The following is a 19,290-nucleotide window of genomic DNA, read 5'->3' on the forward strand; positions in this document are numbered from 1 at the left end:
CTGAAATTACTGTTAAATTGAGGCAGCATGCAAACAATGAATAATTTCTCAAATTGAGACCATTACATTAAATATAATCACATTTGTTAATGCAATGCATATTCAATCTATAGTTAATGCATTATTCAAATCTGGTTGAGTTATAAAATGATAAGGTCAATTAAGATAAATATGCATATTCAGGTACCTAGAATGCCCCATTCATTTTAATTTGATAAGCAAATGTATGTAAATAAACATGTGAGTTGAATATTAATGACATAGAATAATAAAAGTTCAGACTGTACGTATAAAATCAGGAACTAACAGAAATAAAGAAGTTATGCTCAAAGCAATACATTTTTATAAACTTTGTATCATTAAGATAATTATGAAATCAGCAAGACTTTGAGAGACATTGGATATTTTTTATTAATCTATTTTGAAATGATAATCTCATTTATTTGAAGTAATTTCCTCATCTTGAACTGTTTCTTTACTGTAACTTCAAAATAATATTACATTTTACAATAAATGTATTCCTGCCTTGTGGTTTATTGTTCTGTGCTTTGGAGGTAAAAGAATTAAGAAAAATAGCATTTTCATAATAAACCATATATTTAATCCCTTTCTAAATGTTTCCTTTGGAAATTAAATTGCCTAGACACATCTTGATAATACCATCGGTTCACATTCTTTCTTCCTCAATTAATTTACTTATAAGAAGAAAAAAATACAATTATACTCATCAGGCTTGCTATGATTTTTTATTGACATTAATATCACTAAGTCACAGAAATTTTAATGTCAGTTATTACAAACATTAAAAATAGAAATGAAACCGAAAAAACATTTTGCTGAGATGTTGATATTCTATAACCTCAACATCATCTTCAAGATGAGCAAAACTTACAGTGAATGACATACTTGAAAATCCCTGGTCCATTTTGCAGACCTCAAAGGTACAGTTGACTTTCAAGGTTCTCTGTTAAAACAATATGTGTTTATAATAAATTTTGTAAATAATTTTAAAAAATTACAGGTGCAGCCCCTGACAAATGTCAGTTTTAAAGTCATCTTTAAAAGCAACTTCTTACCGAACTTCCTTGGTGATTCAGTGATTCTGATTTCATCTTCCAATGCAGGAAGTGCAAGTTCGATACCTGGCTGCGGGGGCTAAGATCCCACATTCCTCATGGCCAAAAAAATCAAAACATTAAATAGAAACAATACCGTAACAAATTCAATAAAGACTTAAAATTTTAAAAGTAACTTGCCAAATATTAGCCTCTCTTTATTCTTCTTAGATAAGAACTTTTGTAACCTGCGTTTTGAGATCACTGAATAATTATTACCTACTTCCATGGTTTAAGGCTTCCCTGGTGGTTCAGACGGTAAAGCATCTGTCTGCAATGCAGGAGACCCGGGCTCGATCCCTGGGTTGGGAAAATTCCCTGGAGAAGGAAATGGCAGCCCACTCCATTATTCTTGCCTGGAAAATCCCATGGAAGGCGGAGCCTGGTAGGCTACTGTCCATGCAGTACCAAAGAGTCGGACACGACTGAGCGAATTCACTTCCATGGTTTAAAGGGAAAATAACTTCTTAATAATTAAGTTTTACCATTATTATTGGCATCGTTGTGAGTTAAATGTGATGCAGAATCATTAAAAAGTGTGCTAACTCTAATCCTTGTGTGTTTTGGTTTTTGTTTGTACTTTCAGAGACAAAGACATAGCATGGCATAAACATGGCGCAGTTCTATTACAAAAGAAATGTTAACGCCCCCTCTAGAGACCGCATCCCTCTCAGGATAGTCCGAGCGGAATCTGAACTCTCACCCTCCGAGAAAGCCTACCTAAATGCTGTGGAAAAGGGAGATTATGCAAGCGTCAAGAAATCCCTAGAAGAAGCTGAAATTTATTTTAAAATCAATATTAATTGCATCGATCCTCTTGGAAGAACTGCTCTTCTCATTGCAATTGAAAATGAGAACTTGGAACTCATCGAACTCCTCTTAAGCTTTAACGTCTATGTTGGAGACGCCCTATTACATGCTATCAGGAAAGAAGTTGTGGGAGCTGTCGAGCTGTTGCTGAACCACAAAAAGCCCAGTGGAGAAAAACAGGTACTTGCGAAAATACTGGTTTTCATTTATTTTACACGCAGAAGGTTTCTATGGATGGTCAAATTCTTCCCCAATTTTAAGAAATATTAGCACTGAAATAAAAACTACTATGATGAAAAACTACTGCTAAGTACAGATTTTATACTCTACAGAAGTCACCATCACCTGCACCTCTTACCCTGGCTAATCAGACTTTAATAGAACCAAAGCAAAACTAAGTAACCTATGGTGGCTTCTCATACATTAGGGATATGTTTATATAATAGTATATAAATTTTGGGGGGGGGGGTGGCGCTACTGTGTATATGTGGGGGTTTTCTCCTTGTCCTTCATTTTCTGAACATTCTGCAGTAACAGGCTGAATTCTTTTGCTATTTTTCCTTTTAACCTTCTTGCCTGTTTTGGAATTCTGTATCTTAATGCTAAAGTGAGTTGTACATCTAACTCTGATACTGTTTTTTAGCAAACTCTAATGGATTCTTTTAAATGGAGACAAATTTTTTAAAAAAGCAAAAAAGTTTACTAGAAAATAACTGACTGTAGATTTAATATATCACAGTTACTATTGGCAAAATGTAGCTGTATCTTAATGTCATCAGTAGAAACTAAGCTAAAATGGTATGTGATTATAAATACTATCTGGTTTTAATTCCTGTTGTCTTCCTATTTTTCCCCCTAAGGAAGTGGAAAAATCATAGACAGAAATGAATAAGGAATCTATTTTTGTCTGTCTACATTATTCCCTGGTATTGCCCTGTATCTGAACGATTTGATCCTTTATCCTTTCACGTTGAACTCTTCACTTCCCCACATCAAGCCTCATTGACTAATTGCAGAAGATATTGCATGTATTTCAGCGGCTCAAAATCTGTCCTTTCAAGTAAAATCTTATAAAAAACAATTGTTTTTAACCTCTAGCAGTTTCTGTTCTATTTAATAAAGGTGCAAATATTTTCTGCAAATGACGGTGTTGGAGATTACGAGTGAAATGACACAGAACAAGACACACAAGAGACAGACGACAGGCACACTCCGGCCGGAGGAACAGAACTAGGCAAAAAACTAATTGCCGTTTATTATAAAAGCCCCCTAGGCAGAATTCCAGACTGCATGAATAAGCCTTTTCAGCACAGCGCAGGTGAATACATGTTATCGTATAGCAAAGGGGAGTAAAATCCTAGTCTACTGCAGAGTCTGTACAAAGCCCTCTATTCCTTCTTTATCACAAAAAGGGAATTCTCCCTCGTTTGCAAGGGACCATTAAACTCAAGGCTGTGTCCAGACTCTTTGGCAGAACGCCTCGTTTGCAAGGACATCTCTGCTACCCTATTAACCCTTCATCTCCCCCTTTTTTATTTGCTTTTATAAATTGTAACATGGTCTGGATCTTCTCTGCTTCGTGCTTTAGTTGTTTCCCTTTCCGCCAGCGCCGGAAGACTAGAAAAGCAACACAACATAAAAGTAATATAAACACAGTGTTCCCAAAAGTAGTCCCAATTAGTGAGGATACATGCCCTAATGGATTTAAGTTATTCATTCCCTCTTGAAGACTTTTTAGCAAATCGGACCCCATAATGTCAGGTAAAGTCCTGCTAAAAGTAGACAAAATTTGTCGTTCCAGGTCCATGATCTCCGTAGTGAGATTTTGATGCCCAGTCAAGGATCGTTTTACTTTATCCCATCCTTCACTCATGTTAAATGGTACAGGTGTTATACAAAACTGAGAAGAATTCCAATCACATTTCAACACACTTTGTGTAGATAAAACAGCCAATTGATCTCCAAGCCAGGAAATAGTGTGTTGAAGATTGAGCACGTCGGTAGCAAGTTGGGCATCCAAATCTTGCTGTTGTTGCCATAACAAATGAGTCTTTATACCAGTCCCGAATAAAATCAGCTGTTTGAATTCCTTGGTGTAACGCAAGACCTGCCACCGCCGCTGTTGCAGTTACTGATGCGACTGCTAGAATCGAAGCAATGACCACACCAAGCATACGTCGAGATCGGTGTAGCAAAGTCTGTACAGCGGTTACTAGATGAGAAACAGGAAAAGAATCTGACCACGGCCGAGTCAGATTTATAGGTAACCATACTTCTGTCCGAGCCTTAACAATTACTAGCGAGAAATTGGAATTATAGGCTCGTCTTTCAAATTCTTCCCACCAAGACTGATTTACACATTGAGTTAGATTACAATAGTCACATGACACAGACCCCACGGTATCATTCCAGGTCCAATTCCCATATAACAATGCAAAAGGATATTTTACACCTGCCATTGCAGAATAAGATTTATTAACATGTAAGTTAACATGGAATGGACCCGAAGAGTCACCACTGTCCAAAGTATAGTTTCCCGACCAGATAGTGAGATTACCAGAAACTGCCCATAGTTTCCAAATATCTCCTTGAATGTGCAGATATCCTTGCAATTGTAATTGAGGAGGGACAAGTGCAAATTGCTGCCATTTAACTGTTTCATTACCATTGCCCATCAAAGTGGTATTTGCACGATGCCACCTAAGAGATTTACTTGACCATTTTTCTCAGAATTGCCCATGATCTGGATTCCAATCTATAGTGATGGCCCCAGAATAATTCATGACTTTAAAGGGTCGATGACCTTGGCAACGTTCCCACTCCAAAGATTCTAGAGAAGGAACAAAAAAGTTAACAGGACATAGCGACATGTGTTTTCCATTATGAATATCTATCAGTTCTGTCGAGGTGCTAAATCCCCTGGTGGAAACAAGCACAGTAAAAGCAGCAAGATGGTAACTATTATATTTTACCCCTCATGTATTATAAGAATGATGAGAATGTTCCTTGATGGACAGACAAAAGGGGTGTCCTCCTGTACATAAAGGAATACCTTCCACTGTAATGGTCAAATTACTAATATTATATTATTGTTTATGATGAGATAGTTGTTCTATTCCCCCGCAAGCTGCCAGGGGAAAGAAGGCAGTCTCATTAGTACATACCTGCACTTCTGGTTCCCCCCAGGAAACTGCTGTTACTAACGGGGGATTAGGTATATGTGCCCAATATGTATGATTACTTGCCGATAACACTGATTACCTGACATGTCACCACCGCCATCGTGGCAAGCAAAAGATTGGTAGGATTCAGAGGTTACCCCACCTTCATTAACGTCTTCTCTGCTTCCTGGGTCAACCTCTTCATTTGACCCCATGTAGGAGGTGTTGCTTCCCTTGTACGGGAAGTAAGGCTTCTCTGTATAGTAAGCTCTTCTAATTTTTGAACAAAGGGATCAGCCATTGTTGATTTTGATCAATCTTGCTGGGGTCCAAAACCTGTAATTATCAACAGAAATGAAAGCATACCCTTGTCCCAAATATATTAATGATGTTGGGATCCAACCTTTCTCTTTATCTTTATACCAAATAGGCGTATTCAAGATCTTCTTATCCTCTTCTTTCCCTTGAAAATGCAACTCTGCTGCTGATAAATTTCCCTTGCTCCAAACATTCAAAAAATTTAGGGTAAGTAAGGTTTTATTCAGAATGTCTTTAGGTTTCATAAATCTCTCTTGTTCCCCCTTTTTTATTTTTTCAAGATAATCATGCAAGGTATGATTAGCTCTTTCAATGATAGCTTGCCCTTGACTATTATAAGGAATACCGAAAGTATGAGTTATGTGGTATTGAGATAAAAAGTGAGCTAATTTTGCGGATTGGTAAGCAGGTGCATTATCAGTTTTCAATTCAATTGGTAATCCCATAACTGCAAAACAAGATAACAAATGAGTAATAACAGCATCAGCCTTTTCAGAATGTAATGCAGTGGCCCATTGAAAATGTGTGCAAGTATCTATAGTATGATGCACACATTTTTGTTGTCCTAAGGAAGAAATGTAAATTACATCCATTTGCCATATCTGATTTGCTTGTAGTCCTCTCATGTTGACACCTGGTGGGGTAAATGGCAAAGCAAAGGGTGCACATGTGGAACAAGAACGAACAATATTTTGAGCTTGTTTTCAAGTAATAGCATGAGATTTTTGTAACCCTTTGGAGTGGGTATGTTGTAAGAGATGTTCTTGTTTTGCTGCTTCTATAGGATAAAGTAAGGCATCAGTTGTAGCATTTCTGGATGATAAGGGTCCAGGAAGGGCAGAATGTGCACGGATGTGAGTAAAGAAAATTAACTCTGAACGCTGCAAGAGCAATTGTTGTACTTGGTAAAACAATTTATCAATAGCTGTTTTAAGAGTCAGTGGAAAGGAGACATGGGGAAGCTGTAGGCAAGAGAGAACAGCATATCGAGAATCTGAAACAATGTTAATAGGAAGTTGGGGAAAATCTTGCAAAACTAAATAGATAGCCCATAATTCAGTGGGCTGTACAGAAGAAAATGAGTGGGGGAGAACCTTGGAATTTTCCAGGGTCCAATATCCAGCAGTATGTTTGTTTGCACCTGTAAAAATAGTGGGTCCCTTAACTGGAACATCTGAAATTGAGGAATGAGATATAGTGTTAGTACAGAGAAAATCAATCAATTTAGATGATGGATAATGATTAGAAAATGAATCAGGATATGAGGCAAGAGAAATTTTCCAGTTTTCATTACATTGTAAACATCGAGATATTTGTGCAGTTGTTAACTGAGTAACAATCTGGTGTGGTTCACATCCTGATAATTGTAAAATACGATGGCGACCCTTCTGTATAAGGAAGGCTAATTTATCCATATATATAGTCAATTTTTTGGAAAAACTGTTAGGTAAGAAAACCCATTCTATTAATCCTTTTTCTTGAGCAATTACACCAGATGGGGAATAACGGGTATGAAATATTATAAAAGAAATAGGTTGAGATGCATGTAAGTAAGTCAAAAAGCCGTCATTTAGTCGTTGCTCAACAAATTGAAGTTCCTGTAAAGCCAATGGGGTTAAGGTCCGGGGGCTATCCAGAGCTGTATCTCCTTCTAAAGTAGAAAACAAATGTCATAATTGATAAGTAGGAATCCCAAGTACCGGGCGTAGCCAATTAATATCTCCCAATAACTTTTGAAAATCATTTAAGGTTTTGAGATGGTCTCTTCTAATTTGCAACTTTTGGGGCCTAATTCTATGTTGTTCCAATATTGTCCCTAAATATGAAATAGGAAAGTCCTTTTGAATTTTTTCTGGGGCTATTTGCAAATTGTATAGTCTTAAAGCCTCCTGTACTTTTAAAAAGAATTCATCACGTTCAGCAATACTAGGAGCTGCCAAGAGGAGATCATCCATATAATGATATAGACTATAATTGGGGTATTCTTGACAGAGGGATTGTAAAGAGCGAGCTACGAATTCTTGGCATAAGGTAGGACTATTTATCATTCCTTGTGGTAAGACTGTCCATTGATAACGCTTAACAGGCTGAGCATGATTAAGAACAGGAACTGTAAAAGCAAATTTATCTCTATCTTGCAATTGTAGGGGAATGGTAAAAAAAAAAAACAGTCTTTAAGATCTAATACCATTAAGGACCAATTCTGAGGAATAAGAGCTGGAGAGGGGAGTCCCAATTGTAATGCTCCCATAGGTTCAATACATTTATTAACTTCTCATAAATCAGTTAGCATTCTCCATTTTCCAGATTTCTTTTTTATAACAAAAACAGGAGAATTCCAGGGGGAGGTAGAGGGCTCTGTATGACCGAGTTGGAGTTGTTCTTGTACTAATTGTTCTAACGCCTCGAGCTTCATTTGTGGTAATGGCCACTGCTCAACCCATTTTGGAGTATTAGTTAACCATTTTAATGGGAGTGCTCGAGGAATTTGAGCAGTGGCTACTAGTTTTCCGATGGAATGGTTACAGAAGCCCCCAAAGGAGAGAGAAGATCTCTTCCCCATATATTAATAGGTATATTTACAATATAAAAGGTAACAAACACTGATCTTCCATTATGGAATTGACATTGTAAGGGATGGGTACTCTTCCAGACATCTGCAATGGAGCCCAATCCTGTCAGCATTAAAGGGTTTTTTTCTTTTTCCCAATCTTGGGGCCATTGTTGAGAAGAAATGACTAAAACATCTGCCCCTGTGTCTACTAGTCCTTCAAAGTTGTTTCCCTGTATAATCAAAGCGAGAACAGGGCAGGAATCTTTGATAAGCATTTCCCAAAATATATGTCGCCCAGTACTTCCAAATCCTCCTGTTCATTCATTAGGAAGAGCCAAAAAGGGGTGAAAAGGTAGGAGAAGTATTTGAGCAATATGTTCCCCAGCTAACAGTGAAAGTGTGGTAGAAGTAGAGACCATAATTAAAATTTCCCCAACATAATCAGAGTCTATTACCCCAGGAATTATGGTTAAACCTCTCAAAGCCGCGCTGCTATGGCCTAATATCAAGTCAAAAGTGCCTGTAGGCAGTGGTCCAAATACATTTGTTTTTAATTTATAAATGCCTTCCCCTGGTGACAAAAGAACATTCTCAGCTAGTGGCACATCAGCAGCAGCACTCCCTGAAGTAGCAGACCGTAAGACGGAAATCATCATCTGAGGTCCTTTTAATGGGGCATCGACTTGTAACGGTTGTTGGGAGGGAATAGGGGTGGGGCAGATGGGATGGAGAAGAGGGCAAGGAGGAGAAGTCCCTGGTATTGTTCCTGGGCCCCAAGGACTTAGGCCCGCAGGATAGTTTCCCAGTATCAGGTTGCCTATTTTGTCTGTTTTAGATCTGCATTCATTAGTCCAATGAAACCCCTTTCCACTCCGACGGCAAAGTCCAGGAGGAGTCTTATTCTTCCCAGCAAGAGATCTGTCTTTAGGAATTACACCTTCATCAGCTTTTAATTTCTGACATTCTCTTCTCATATGACCAGGTTTTCCACAATGGAAGCAGTTACCTCCCTTTTGTGGTCTCATAGCTTTGGCCAAGGCTGTAGCAAAGACATTAGCCTGATGCTCAGTTCCTCCTACTCCTGAGCAGGCTCTGATATATTCAGCTATAGATGCACCCTGTCCCTTTAAAGGTCCCAGTATACACTTGCATTCAGGATTTCCATTTTCAAATGCTAAAGTTTGTAATAATATCTCTGAAATCTCATCCCTCCCTATAGCCCGTTCCACAGCTACCCTCAATCTTGCTAGAAAATCAGTATATGGCTCATTGGGGCCTTGCATTGTTTTAACAAAGGAGGGCTGGGCGTGGCCAGTAGGCACCACATGGAGCCATGCTCGTAAAAAGACCTGGCGGATTTGTTGTAAGTCCTGATCAGAGTATTGAGTCTGTTCTCTTAAAGCCTGTTATTGGCCCTCTCCCATTAGCTTGTCCTCAAGAGGACCAGGGGTATTCTGCCCCTCATTAATCTGAGCCTGCTTTCTAGCTTCTTTTTCCCACCAGCTATGAAGTTGCAACCATTGAGAGCCCTCCAAGACAGCTTGGGCAATAGATTCCCAATCTAATGGAATGATTAATTTGCCTTTTCCCAATGATTCCAGCATAGCCAAAACAAAGGGAGATTGAGGACCGTACTGCACTACTGCAGCCTTAAGATCTTTAAAAAATTTATATTCCGAAGGAGCATATTGTACATTTATCACATTGCCATCCTGCTGTCTCTGGATGGGAAACAATTGTGGAGGATCGATAAACCCACCAGGGGGAGCAGGCAAGTCATCATCATGAAGCACAGACAAAGGAAAGGAGAACTGACAATGTTCCCTGCCCACATCGGGCCGATTAACCGCAGTGGGGAAAAGAGAAGCACAAGGAGGAGCAGAAGGTGTAGATTTTTTCTCCTCCTTACGGGATTTCCACCATTCCTGGAATAGATGGGTCATTTCTTTAATCTCTTTGCCCTCCTCTGACAAAACCGAAGAAGCCTCCAAATCTGATTCTGAACTATCCAATGTTTCACCATTTACAGGAGGAGGCTCATTTGTATCCTTGCCTTCAGGTGATGCAGAAGCCCCACCAACGTCTGACACACCCCCATAAATTATTTCTCCCCTCCTTGAAGCATTAGCTTTCGTTTCATTATCAGTAGAGAGCAAGGTCAAAGCTTGTGTTATAGCACTACACGAAGTCCATAACTTCAAAGGGATCACATTACCGTTCTGATGTTGCTTTCTCAATTCCTTTTGAATTATTTTCCATTCCTTCAAGTTTAACTGTAACTTAGTTTGATATTGAAACCAATGACAATGTTGCTCCACCAAGCGAAAGAGCTCACTCAACCGACGAGTCGAGGCTTTAACGCCTATGGAGTGGAGAAGTCCTTGGGCTAACTCCATGTATTGTGCCCGTAATGATGAGGCATTCCCCATGATTTTTTTGAAAGCTCCCCTCTGCTAGGGTGAGGAATTCCCCATAATTTTCCCGAAAGTTCCCCTGCTATGGATTTAAAATCCCCCCAGGGTTACTTACCCTTTCGGTTTCACTCGAGCCCCACGTTGGGCACCAGATGTTGGAGATTACGAGTGAAATGACACAGAAGAAGACACACAAGAGACAGACGACACGCACACTCCGGCCGGAGGAACAGAACTGGGCAAAAAACTAATTGCCGTTTATTATAAAAGCCCCCTAGGCAGAATTCCAGACTGCATGAATAAGCCTTTTCAGCACAGCGCAGGTGCATACATGTTATCATATAGCAAAGGGGAGTAAAATCCTAGTCTACTGCAGAGTCTGTACAAAGCCCTCTATTCCTTCTTTATCACAAGAAGGGAATGCTCCCTGTTTGCAAGGGACCATTAAACTCAAGGCTGTGTCCAGACTCTTTGGCAGAACGCCTCGTTTGCAAGGACGTCCAGCCCTAGCAGAGGGGCCCATTTGCAGGCACATCTCTGCTACCCTATTAACCCTTCAGACGGACTCTTAGAGACACTGTTGTGGTTTACTCACTACGTTGTGTCTGACTCTTTGTGACCCCATGGACTGTAGCCCCACCAGGCTCCTCTGTCCATGGTATTTCCCAGGCAAGAATCCTGGAATGGGTTGCCATTTCCTTCTCCATGGGATCTTACCAATCCAGGGATTGAACCTGGGTCTCCTGCACTGCAGGCAGATTTCTTTACTAACTAAGCCACCTTAGAGACATTACATTCTTTTAAAGCAAGACCTGCTGTAGCTATTAATGCCGTTATCTTTGCTTTACTGGAGGACTTTGATCAGAATCATTGCCATGATTAGGACAAGAATTTCAAGGCTGGATGTCTCCTGAAAGTTCTCCCCAAAAGTCCGTGTTTTTTGGCCCATTCCTATGTCTCAACATCAGGCATCCTTTTCCCTCACCTGGCTCCAAACTTTGATAAAACAACACTCCACAATGACAATACTTCTTTGCTTTTTGCTTTACTGGTTTTTAATTGTTTCATATCCAGTTGTTTGGGTTACCTTCCCACCATATTGATCTTGATTATTAATAAAAGGTAGTAAAGGTTTGCAAAGGTTTGAAATCTGGCAGGAGTCTGAAATATCCCAGGCCATGTATTTCTGGACGATTTCTCTTGTATCTGTTTGTAAGACAAGAATTTTCCAACTTGTGCTATCCTTGGCAAGGGTGGACAAGTAGTAGTAATGTTTAAAGACATATATTATGTTATATCCCAGTTTTCCACTACTAGAGAAACACCGGACACTTAGGAATGAGTAGGGATCTGTTCTTATCTGTGTAAGTTCAGGCGCTACTTCTCCAGTCATCTTGTGAATTTGAAACACCTGCACAATCATACTCCTAAAGTATTTGCATTTCTTAATAACAATGATCTTATATTGTATACCCTCTTGTTTATTATCTATAAGAGCGACCATGAGACAGACTTGGGACTGTGTGTCTAGATCATTTAAGATTGTAACAGGTCTATAGAACAAAATTGCTATTGTGTTTTTCCTGCTTATTACTATATAATCTTCTTAATTTTATTGTCTAGAGAACAGTGACCAAACATTTCAGTGTCTCTTTAGTCAATGACATTTGTGCTGGCCAAAATAATTTGGTGTCTGGAGAAGATATCTGCTATTATGAGATTGTTTGTTGGAAGATGTTCAACTTCTGAGCTAAACTCTAGTGTGACAAGTAGGTCTTGGCTTCTTAGAGGCACTTGATCTGGAACCTTGATCATTAATAAAAGGCAGTAAAGGTTTGCAATCTGTCAGGAGTCTGAAATATCCCAGGCCTTGCGTTTCTGGAGGATTTCTTTTATATCAGTTCATAAGCCAAGAATTTTTCTTTTCTGTTTGAACATTCTAGAATTCCTCTTCAGCAAAGACACTGAGAATCAACAAAAGTTGTATCTTTTGGTTTGAACTTTGTAATTTGGAAAGAGCAACTCCAACCTACCTCAGAGTTCCTGGTATCTTGTACAATAAAAGAGAAGTTGTTACACCAGGAAATGTATACAGTATGGCACATAAAAGAGGTCCTTGGGGTTTGTGGGGGAGAGAGGGGGGCAGACAAACCCCATTAGAGCTTGGCTGTTTATCTGTGACTTACTTAGACAATGCATCTCTTAAGTGTGGCCAACATCATTTGGAATAAAAGTTTCCATTAGCCAGCATCTGGTAGGTAACAAATGAATTCTTGACAGGATTTTTTATCTCATAAGTTAAATTCCTTAGAAGATTCTTGTGATCATGAAAGCCATTTTGTGTTTACTCTGTTTGCCTAATTTGCAGTCTTACAGGCTACCCTCAAAGACCCTGGAACATATTACCATTAATTTTGTTGAGGTCACTGAAGCTGAGTGTTATAACCTAAGAACAATAGTATCCAAGTGGTCAAAATCAGCATAACTTGTCTTAAAATGGATCAAGGAAAAGGATCTATTATTAAAACACACAAATCTAATGATCAGAACACTTACTTAGAACTTAAAATGTGACGGATGTGGATCAGGAAATAGACTCTTTGACGAATGTGTCACGTGTTAATTTCTTTCTCTGGAATGAGATGCAAGGCATGACTGCCTCCCGAAATCATGGGGGCTTGAGATTTCAGATTACTCAGCTTATTCTTCCAGTATATTCACCAGGGAACAATTTACAATTTGCATATGCTTTTTGGGCCAGGTCTGAGCCCCGTCACTGGGGAGGAGACGTGATTTTTGTTTTCTAGAGTCTAGTTGTGAAGAGAGACAGGAAAAATATCATGGGGATATGAGTAAATGTAATCACAATGGTGTTGGAGAAGACTCTTGAGAGTCCCTTGGACTGCAAGGAGATCCAACCAGTCCATTCTGAAGGAGATCAGCCCTGGGATTTCATCGGAAGAATGATGCTAAAGCTGAAACTCCAGTACTTTGGCCACCTCATGTGAAGAGTTGACTCATTGGAAAAGACTCTGATGCTGGGAGGGATTGGGGGCAGGAGGAGAAAGGGACGACAGAGGATGAGATGGCTGGGTGGTATCACTGACTCGATGGATGTGAGTCTGAGTGAACTCCTGGAGTTGGTGATGGACAGGGAGGCCTGGAGTGCTGCGATTCATGGGGTCGCAAAGAGTCGGACACGACTGAGCGACTGAACTGAACTGAACTGAACTGAATCACAATGGAAAAAAGAAATCAATCCTTGGGTAATTATGAAACTAAACTGACTAGACTTGGTAAATACAAAATATTACTGGGTGGAGGGCATCGGGGGAGCAGGAGAAAGGCCTGAAGGAGGAGTATGAATGTTTGGTTTATAACTGGGGAAAGTTAATTCCAGTAGCTGAGGTAGAGACTCTAAAAGAGGTGTATGAGACCTGCTTGGATATACTCAGCTTTCGCTTTATTGACATTGACATCTAGGAAATTATCAGACATTTTAGTCTTAAGAAAGGAGTTTGGGATTGATATACAGATGATAGGGAGGACCTTGAAGTGCATAAATTCACCTGTCTTCCAATCACTTTGACATTAGTTGTATGTCCTTTCCCTTGTATATTGTTTAAATGTTTATGATGGTTAGTATGTTAAAAACTTTTCTAAATGCCACATCTAATGAAGATATTTAGGTTTTTCCAGATAAATAGATGGGCACAGATTATTAATTATTTTCTTCCCTATTTCATGTACTTCTTCATAAATCAAGATACTGAGTCCTTAGTGTTTTCATTTTTACTATAAAAAATGAAAAGAACAATACTTTATTTCTTTTCATGTAGTATACAGCACAGAGAACCTGTCATTCTCCACACTGGGCAGGGAGATGGGAGATTATGTATTCTTACTGAGACTGCTTCCTGGCTAGAATCATTACTCTGATACTCTCTGCTGATTTTACTGAACTTTTCTTTAACCTCCTTAGTGCTGTATTTCTCCATAGGGAATAACCAACAGTGACTTCTCAGCTCCCTTTTTTCAGTCAATTGATTGGTTACTTGACTTCTAATTATTTCTAGCAGACCTTTCTCTTTGATGTCTTCTAAGGCCAGATTCAATTTGAGTTTCAGCTGCTTCAGTAAATGTTCATCAGAGGCAGTACTTTCTTTTTCACTCTTCACTTAGACACTAGTACTGAATCTTCTGTACCATCAACATTTCTGGGAGGGCTTCTTACTTCAGTTTGTGGGATCTCGCCCCAAGAGTCTCTGATATAGCTGGTCTGGAAGGGGTCCCTGGGACTTGTGTTTCTCCCAAGTATGAAAGTGACACTAATGCTTCTGGTCTGGAGACAACACTTTGAGAACTGCTGACTTAGAGAATGTTGAAAACTACAGAATACCTATAGTTGTATACCTCATGTTAGGTATGGTTGCATTATACCATGATAACCTTGCTTTTGGGAGATTTCAATTAACTATCTTAAATACTAGTGACTAAGTGGTATTTAATACCAAATAATTTTCCAATTTCACTAATGCATTTATTATATTTTCCCTTCTTTGGGAAAAATACTTTGCTAAACATTACTTATCCATTCAGTAGTTAAGATCCTAGAGTATTTCAACTGAAGAAATTTTGATTTGAAAGCCCCACTAAAAAGAGTATCAAATTTTATAATTTCAAGAGAACTTGGAGATCATCTAACCCAATTACTTTGTGTTATAGAAGAGGGGAAAGTATTGGGGATTTAACCTGACCAAAAGAATCTATAAACCAATATCTAGCATCCAACCTGCCGATAGCCTGAATGATGAATATTCATTGAACTTGTCATCATGCCAGTAATTCATGATAAGAATTTTATTTGCATTATCTCATTTCATCTTCACATTATCTGGTGAAGGTGGGTCCCATTGTTCTCCCCATTTACAGATGAGGAAATGAAAGCACAAAAAAGTATTAGTGACACATCCCAGAACACAGAACCAGGAAATATCGGTGCTGGAACACAAGAGTCACGGAAAATCATCACCAGGCTATCTGGCTCCAGCCACTGTGCCAATTTGGATAAGAATCATTAAAATGATTAGCTAATTATCCTATTTAGGATATGAGTTACATAAATTTAAAAGAGCCTCTAGAATTACATACTTAGGCTGTGCCTCTATCTTGTCTATTATGATACCATTTATAATTTAGTTGCTCAATAGATACTAAGTCATTAGAAGTAATTAGAAGCTATGAAATGCCAGGGAAGAGTAGAGTTGAGTGACAGAAATACTGACTTCTAGCCCTGTTCAACAACTTGCTAACAGGACAAGCCTCTGAAAATCATTCTGAGCCTTGGTTTTCTCGGTATTAATTGGAATCATAGAATTAACGTACTTGCTTCTTTAATGTCTGGTGGTGTTAAAGTTCTGTAAAAGTGTTTCACAAGGTGACATGCAATAACAACATAATATACTGTTATTACTATATTATGTCATAATCTCTGTCTTCCTATTGACAAACAAATATACTAATAATATGACATACACTAAAAGATAAAGTTCAGCACTGGCAATTTACCTTCTGGAGTGCATGCCTTCTTTTTCATTTGAAAAATGCAATTATTGGAACTAGAAACCCTATTTAGGGAGAGCATAGGAGAATTTAATTGTTTACCCTTTTCCTTTCTATCTCAGTGCTCCTAGGGGATTTCAAAAAATAATTTCTGTGGATATGCTAATGCAATTTGTGGCTTTAGAAAGAGTACCTATTATGTAATCAGGAAATCAAAGGATGAAATAGGAGATTGGCATGGGCAAGTTAATGTAAATATGTATCCAACCCATGACTAAAAATAAGGGACGTTTTTAATTGATATCGATGCTAATAAATATATCCCTGGCTACTGGGAAGAGATAGAGTTTACTTTTATCTCTTGTCTTCATTTGATTTTAGTTGCTAGACTTTAGAGCAAGTAATTTACTTCTGCAGACTCATGAATTTCATATAGTCCTTTTTAAATGTCCTGTGCTAAGGCAGCCTATATGTTCTAGTCTTTAGAGCTACCCCTTGCAGAGTGAAAACATTTCCACTTCCTCAGTGGTTAACCAGCTGAGGTTACCCTTTTTGATTTGCTTCTGTTACATTCTGGATATTCACAGTAAGTGAAACTAAATACCATCATCATATTTACTATGAAAATTCAGAGAGAGAGTGAAGGCAAGAGAGAGAGAGAATTATAAAGTATTAAAGATGTTCTCCTTCCTGGTGGTTCAGATGGTAAAAAATCCACCTGCAATGAAGGAGACACGGTTTCAATCCCTGGCTTAGGAAGATCCCCTGGAGGAGGGAATGGCAACCCTGTCTAGTATTCCTGCCTGGAGAATTCCTTGGACAGAGGAGCCTGGTGAGCTACAGTCCATGGGGTCACAGAGTTGGACATAACTTAGTGACTAAACAACAACAACTTCCCAAAATACTTATCCTATTATGAAACATAGCTGGATACATCATCAATTATCCTTTATTTCTGGATGGAAAATGTCAATAGAAAATGTTTATAATATTGTCCACCATTAATATGAAAAAGCTGAAAATTATCCCCAATATGATCTTTATAATGTCAAATAGAAACCAACGTAAAGTATTTTTACCAACAAGTACTTTGAAAGTCTAAAAATTAAATTGATTCCTATTATTCCACAGCAGGGAATTTAAATGCTGTTACAACATAGATAGAGCCTAGATTTCCTTTAGTCAGTTGGCAAATGGCAATCATGAGTGATCTGAATGATTCTGCCGTAAATGGAAGAATTTTTAAAAGATGGACTATGTTTCACTGTTAACATGATAAAGTGGTTTAAACTAACTGGTCATTCTGACTCATAAGATAATACACATTGACATTTTCTTTTTCTTGATGACCAGCAAATTATAGATAAGCAGTCCTCCAGAATTCTCTTGTTCCTTCCTCTGAACATATCACACTTATTATAGAAGTCATCAGCATCATCATTAAATATGTTTGGAATGCACAAGAGCAAAAAGCTTTTAGCTCCTTCTGAAACTCAAGTGAAAAAAAGAGGATAAAAAACAATCTCAACCAATAAAGCAATGCTTCAAGCATTGAGGCATTTCCATCTGATGGTAAGAAAATACAAGAAAGAGTCCTTATTTTCTGTTTGTGGACAAGGAAGGAGGGAAAGATGGTAAAGAGGTTCGAGAGAGAAAGATGTGGCTGTAAATCCTATCTTATCGTCTAGGCAAATTGTTTGAGCCTTGACTTTCTCATAAATCAGAAGGAGATAATAGTCCCTGCTCACCATGTTGTTGTAAAGATTAGATGGTTAGCACACTAATAGCCTACGGAGTCGCACAGAGTCGGACACGACTGAAGCGACTTAGCAGCAGCAGCAGCACGCTAATATGGCTGGCATTTAGAGAGCTCAGTACATGCACCTTCACCTTGATGTCATTTGAGCATTTTATACTTATTCAATTCAATTTAATTAAAAATGCTTATGTGTGTTGAAGAGGCTAAAAGTTCTGCAAAGTAAATTCCTTGAGAAGCCTTAGCACTTGTATGAAGACTGAGTTTATGTTAAAGTAAGAGAGAGGGTATACTGGTGGCTCAATCAGTAAAGAAGCAGTCTGTAGTGCAGGAGACCAGGGTTCAATCCCTGGGTCAGGAATATTCTGTGGAGAAAGGAGTGGCAACCCACTCCAGTATTCTTGCCTGGCAAATCCCATGGACAGAGGATTTACTGGTGACAGTCCATGGGGTCACAAAGAGTAAGACACGACAGAGCAAATTTCACTTTCACTTTCACTTCAAGAGCAAGGGGAAACTAAACTTTGAAATGTGAGCTTTGGTGATAAACTTTTGGGGGTTCATTTTCATTAATCACCTTAATCAATTATTTTGTTGTTGTTTAGTCACTAAGTCATGTCCTAGCACAGCACAGTGTATATATATATATATGTCTGTGTGTGTGTGTGTGTGTGTGTGTGCACACGTGTGTGCTTGTTCAGTCATGTCCGACTCTTTGTGTCCCCATGAACTGTAGCCAATGGGACTCATCTGTCCATGGGATTCTTCAAGCAAGAAAACTGGAGTGGGTTGCCATATCTTACTCCAGGGGATCATCACAATCCAGGGACTGAACCCAGGGCTCCTGTGTCTCCTGCATTGCAGACAGACATCACTTGCTGAGCCCTCGGGGAAGCCCGTGTGTGTGTGTGTGTGGAGGTATCCAAGGTGGAGGTCCTAGAACCCATCCCCAAAGATACCAAGGGACGCGCACATATCCATGTACAGCTACACACACATATATGCATGCACACCCCTTCATAATAAAAATAATGGAACTGCTTCTCTTAAAAATCATAGATGGTTTCTGACGTTTGAAAGAGATTCTAAAGTTTATCTGGAAAAATCACCTAGAATGTTTTTCACCAACCACGAGTAATATAGAATCATATTATTCCTCTTTTCCAGTTTCAAATGATTTTAATGCTCACACAGATCAGCCTGATTCAGTGTGAAAGGAGTCTTCTTGTACAAGGGCATGAATATCAGGTGGTGAGGGTCATTGGATGCCAGTCACAAATACACAGCAAAATGTTAGTATTAGTTATCTCTGAATATTGGGATAGAGTGCATGTTTTTCTTTTTTGTGCTTTTCTGTCTTCTCTAAAATCTCTACAATGAACATATATTATTTTCAAATTGGAAAAATATATGCTTCTATATACATATCTCTGTGTATATTCATCTTAATTGTTGTTTTAGTCCCTCAGTCATGTCCAACTCTTTTGTGACCCATTAACTGTAGCCCACCAGGCTCCTCTGTCCATGGAATTTTCCAGGCAAGAATATTGGAGTGGGTTACCATTTCCTTCTCCAGGGAATCCTCCCAACCCAGAAATCG

The 19,290-nt window shown here is 38.8% G+C and overlaps 1 protein-coding gene across 1 annotated transcript in view; it reads left to right on the forward strand.

The window, feature by feature from the left end:
- Nucleotides 1-1,727: 1,727 nt before the first annotated feature.
- The window catches only part of TRPC4 (transient receptor potential cation channel subfamily C member 4), a 145,327-nt gene continuing 127,764 nt past the window's right edge, over nt 1,728-19,290 (forward strand). The window contains exon 1 of the mRNA XM_052650195.1: nt 1,728-2,105. Within this exon, the coding sequence (XP_052506155.1) occupies nt 1,728-2,105 (378 nt within the window). The remainder of the gene's footprint in view (nt 2,106-19,290) is intronic.

Source organism: Budorcas taxicolor, chromosome 12 (genome assembly GCF_023091745.1).
Source record: "Budorcas taxicolor isolate Tak-1 chromosome 12, Takin1.1, whole genome shotgun sequence".
In the NCBI taxonomy this organism is placed as follows: Eukaryota; Metazoa; Chordata; class Mammalia; order Artiodactyla; family Bovidae; genus Budorcas; species Budorcas taxicolor.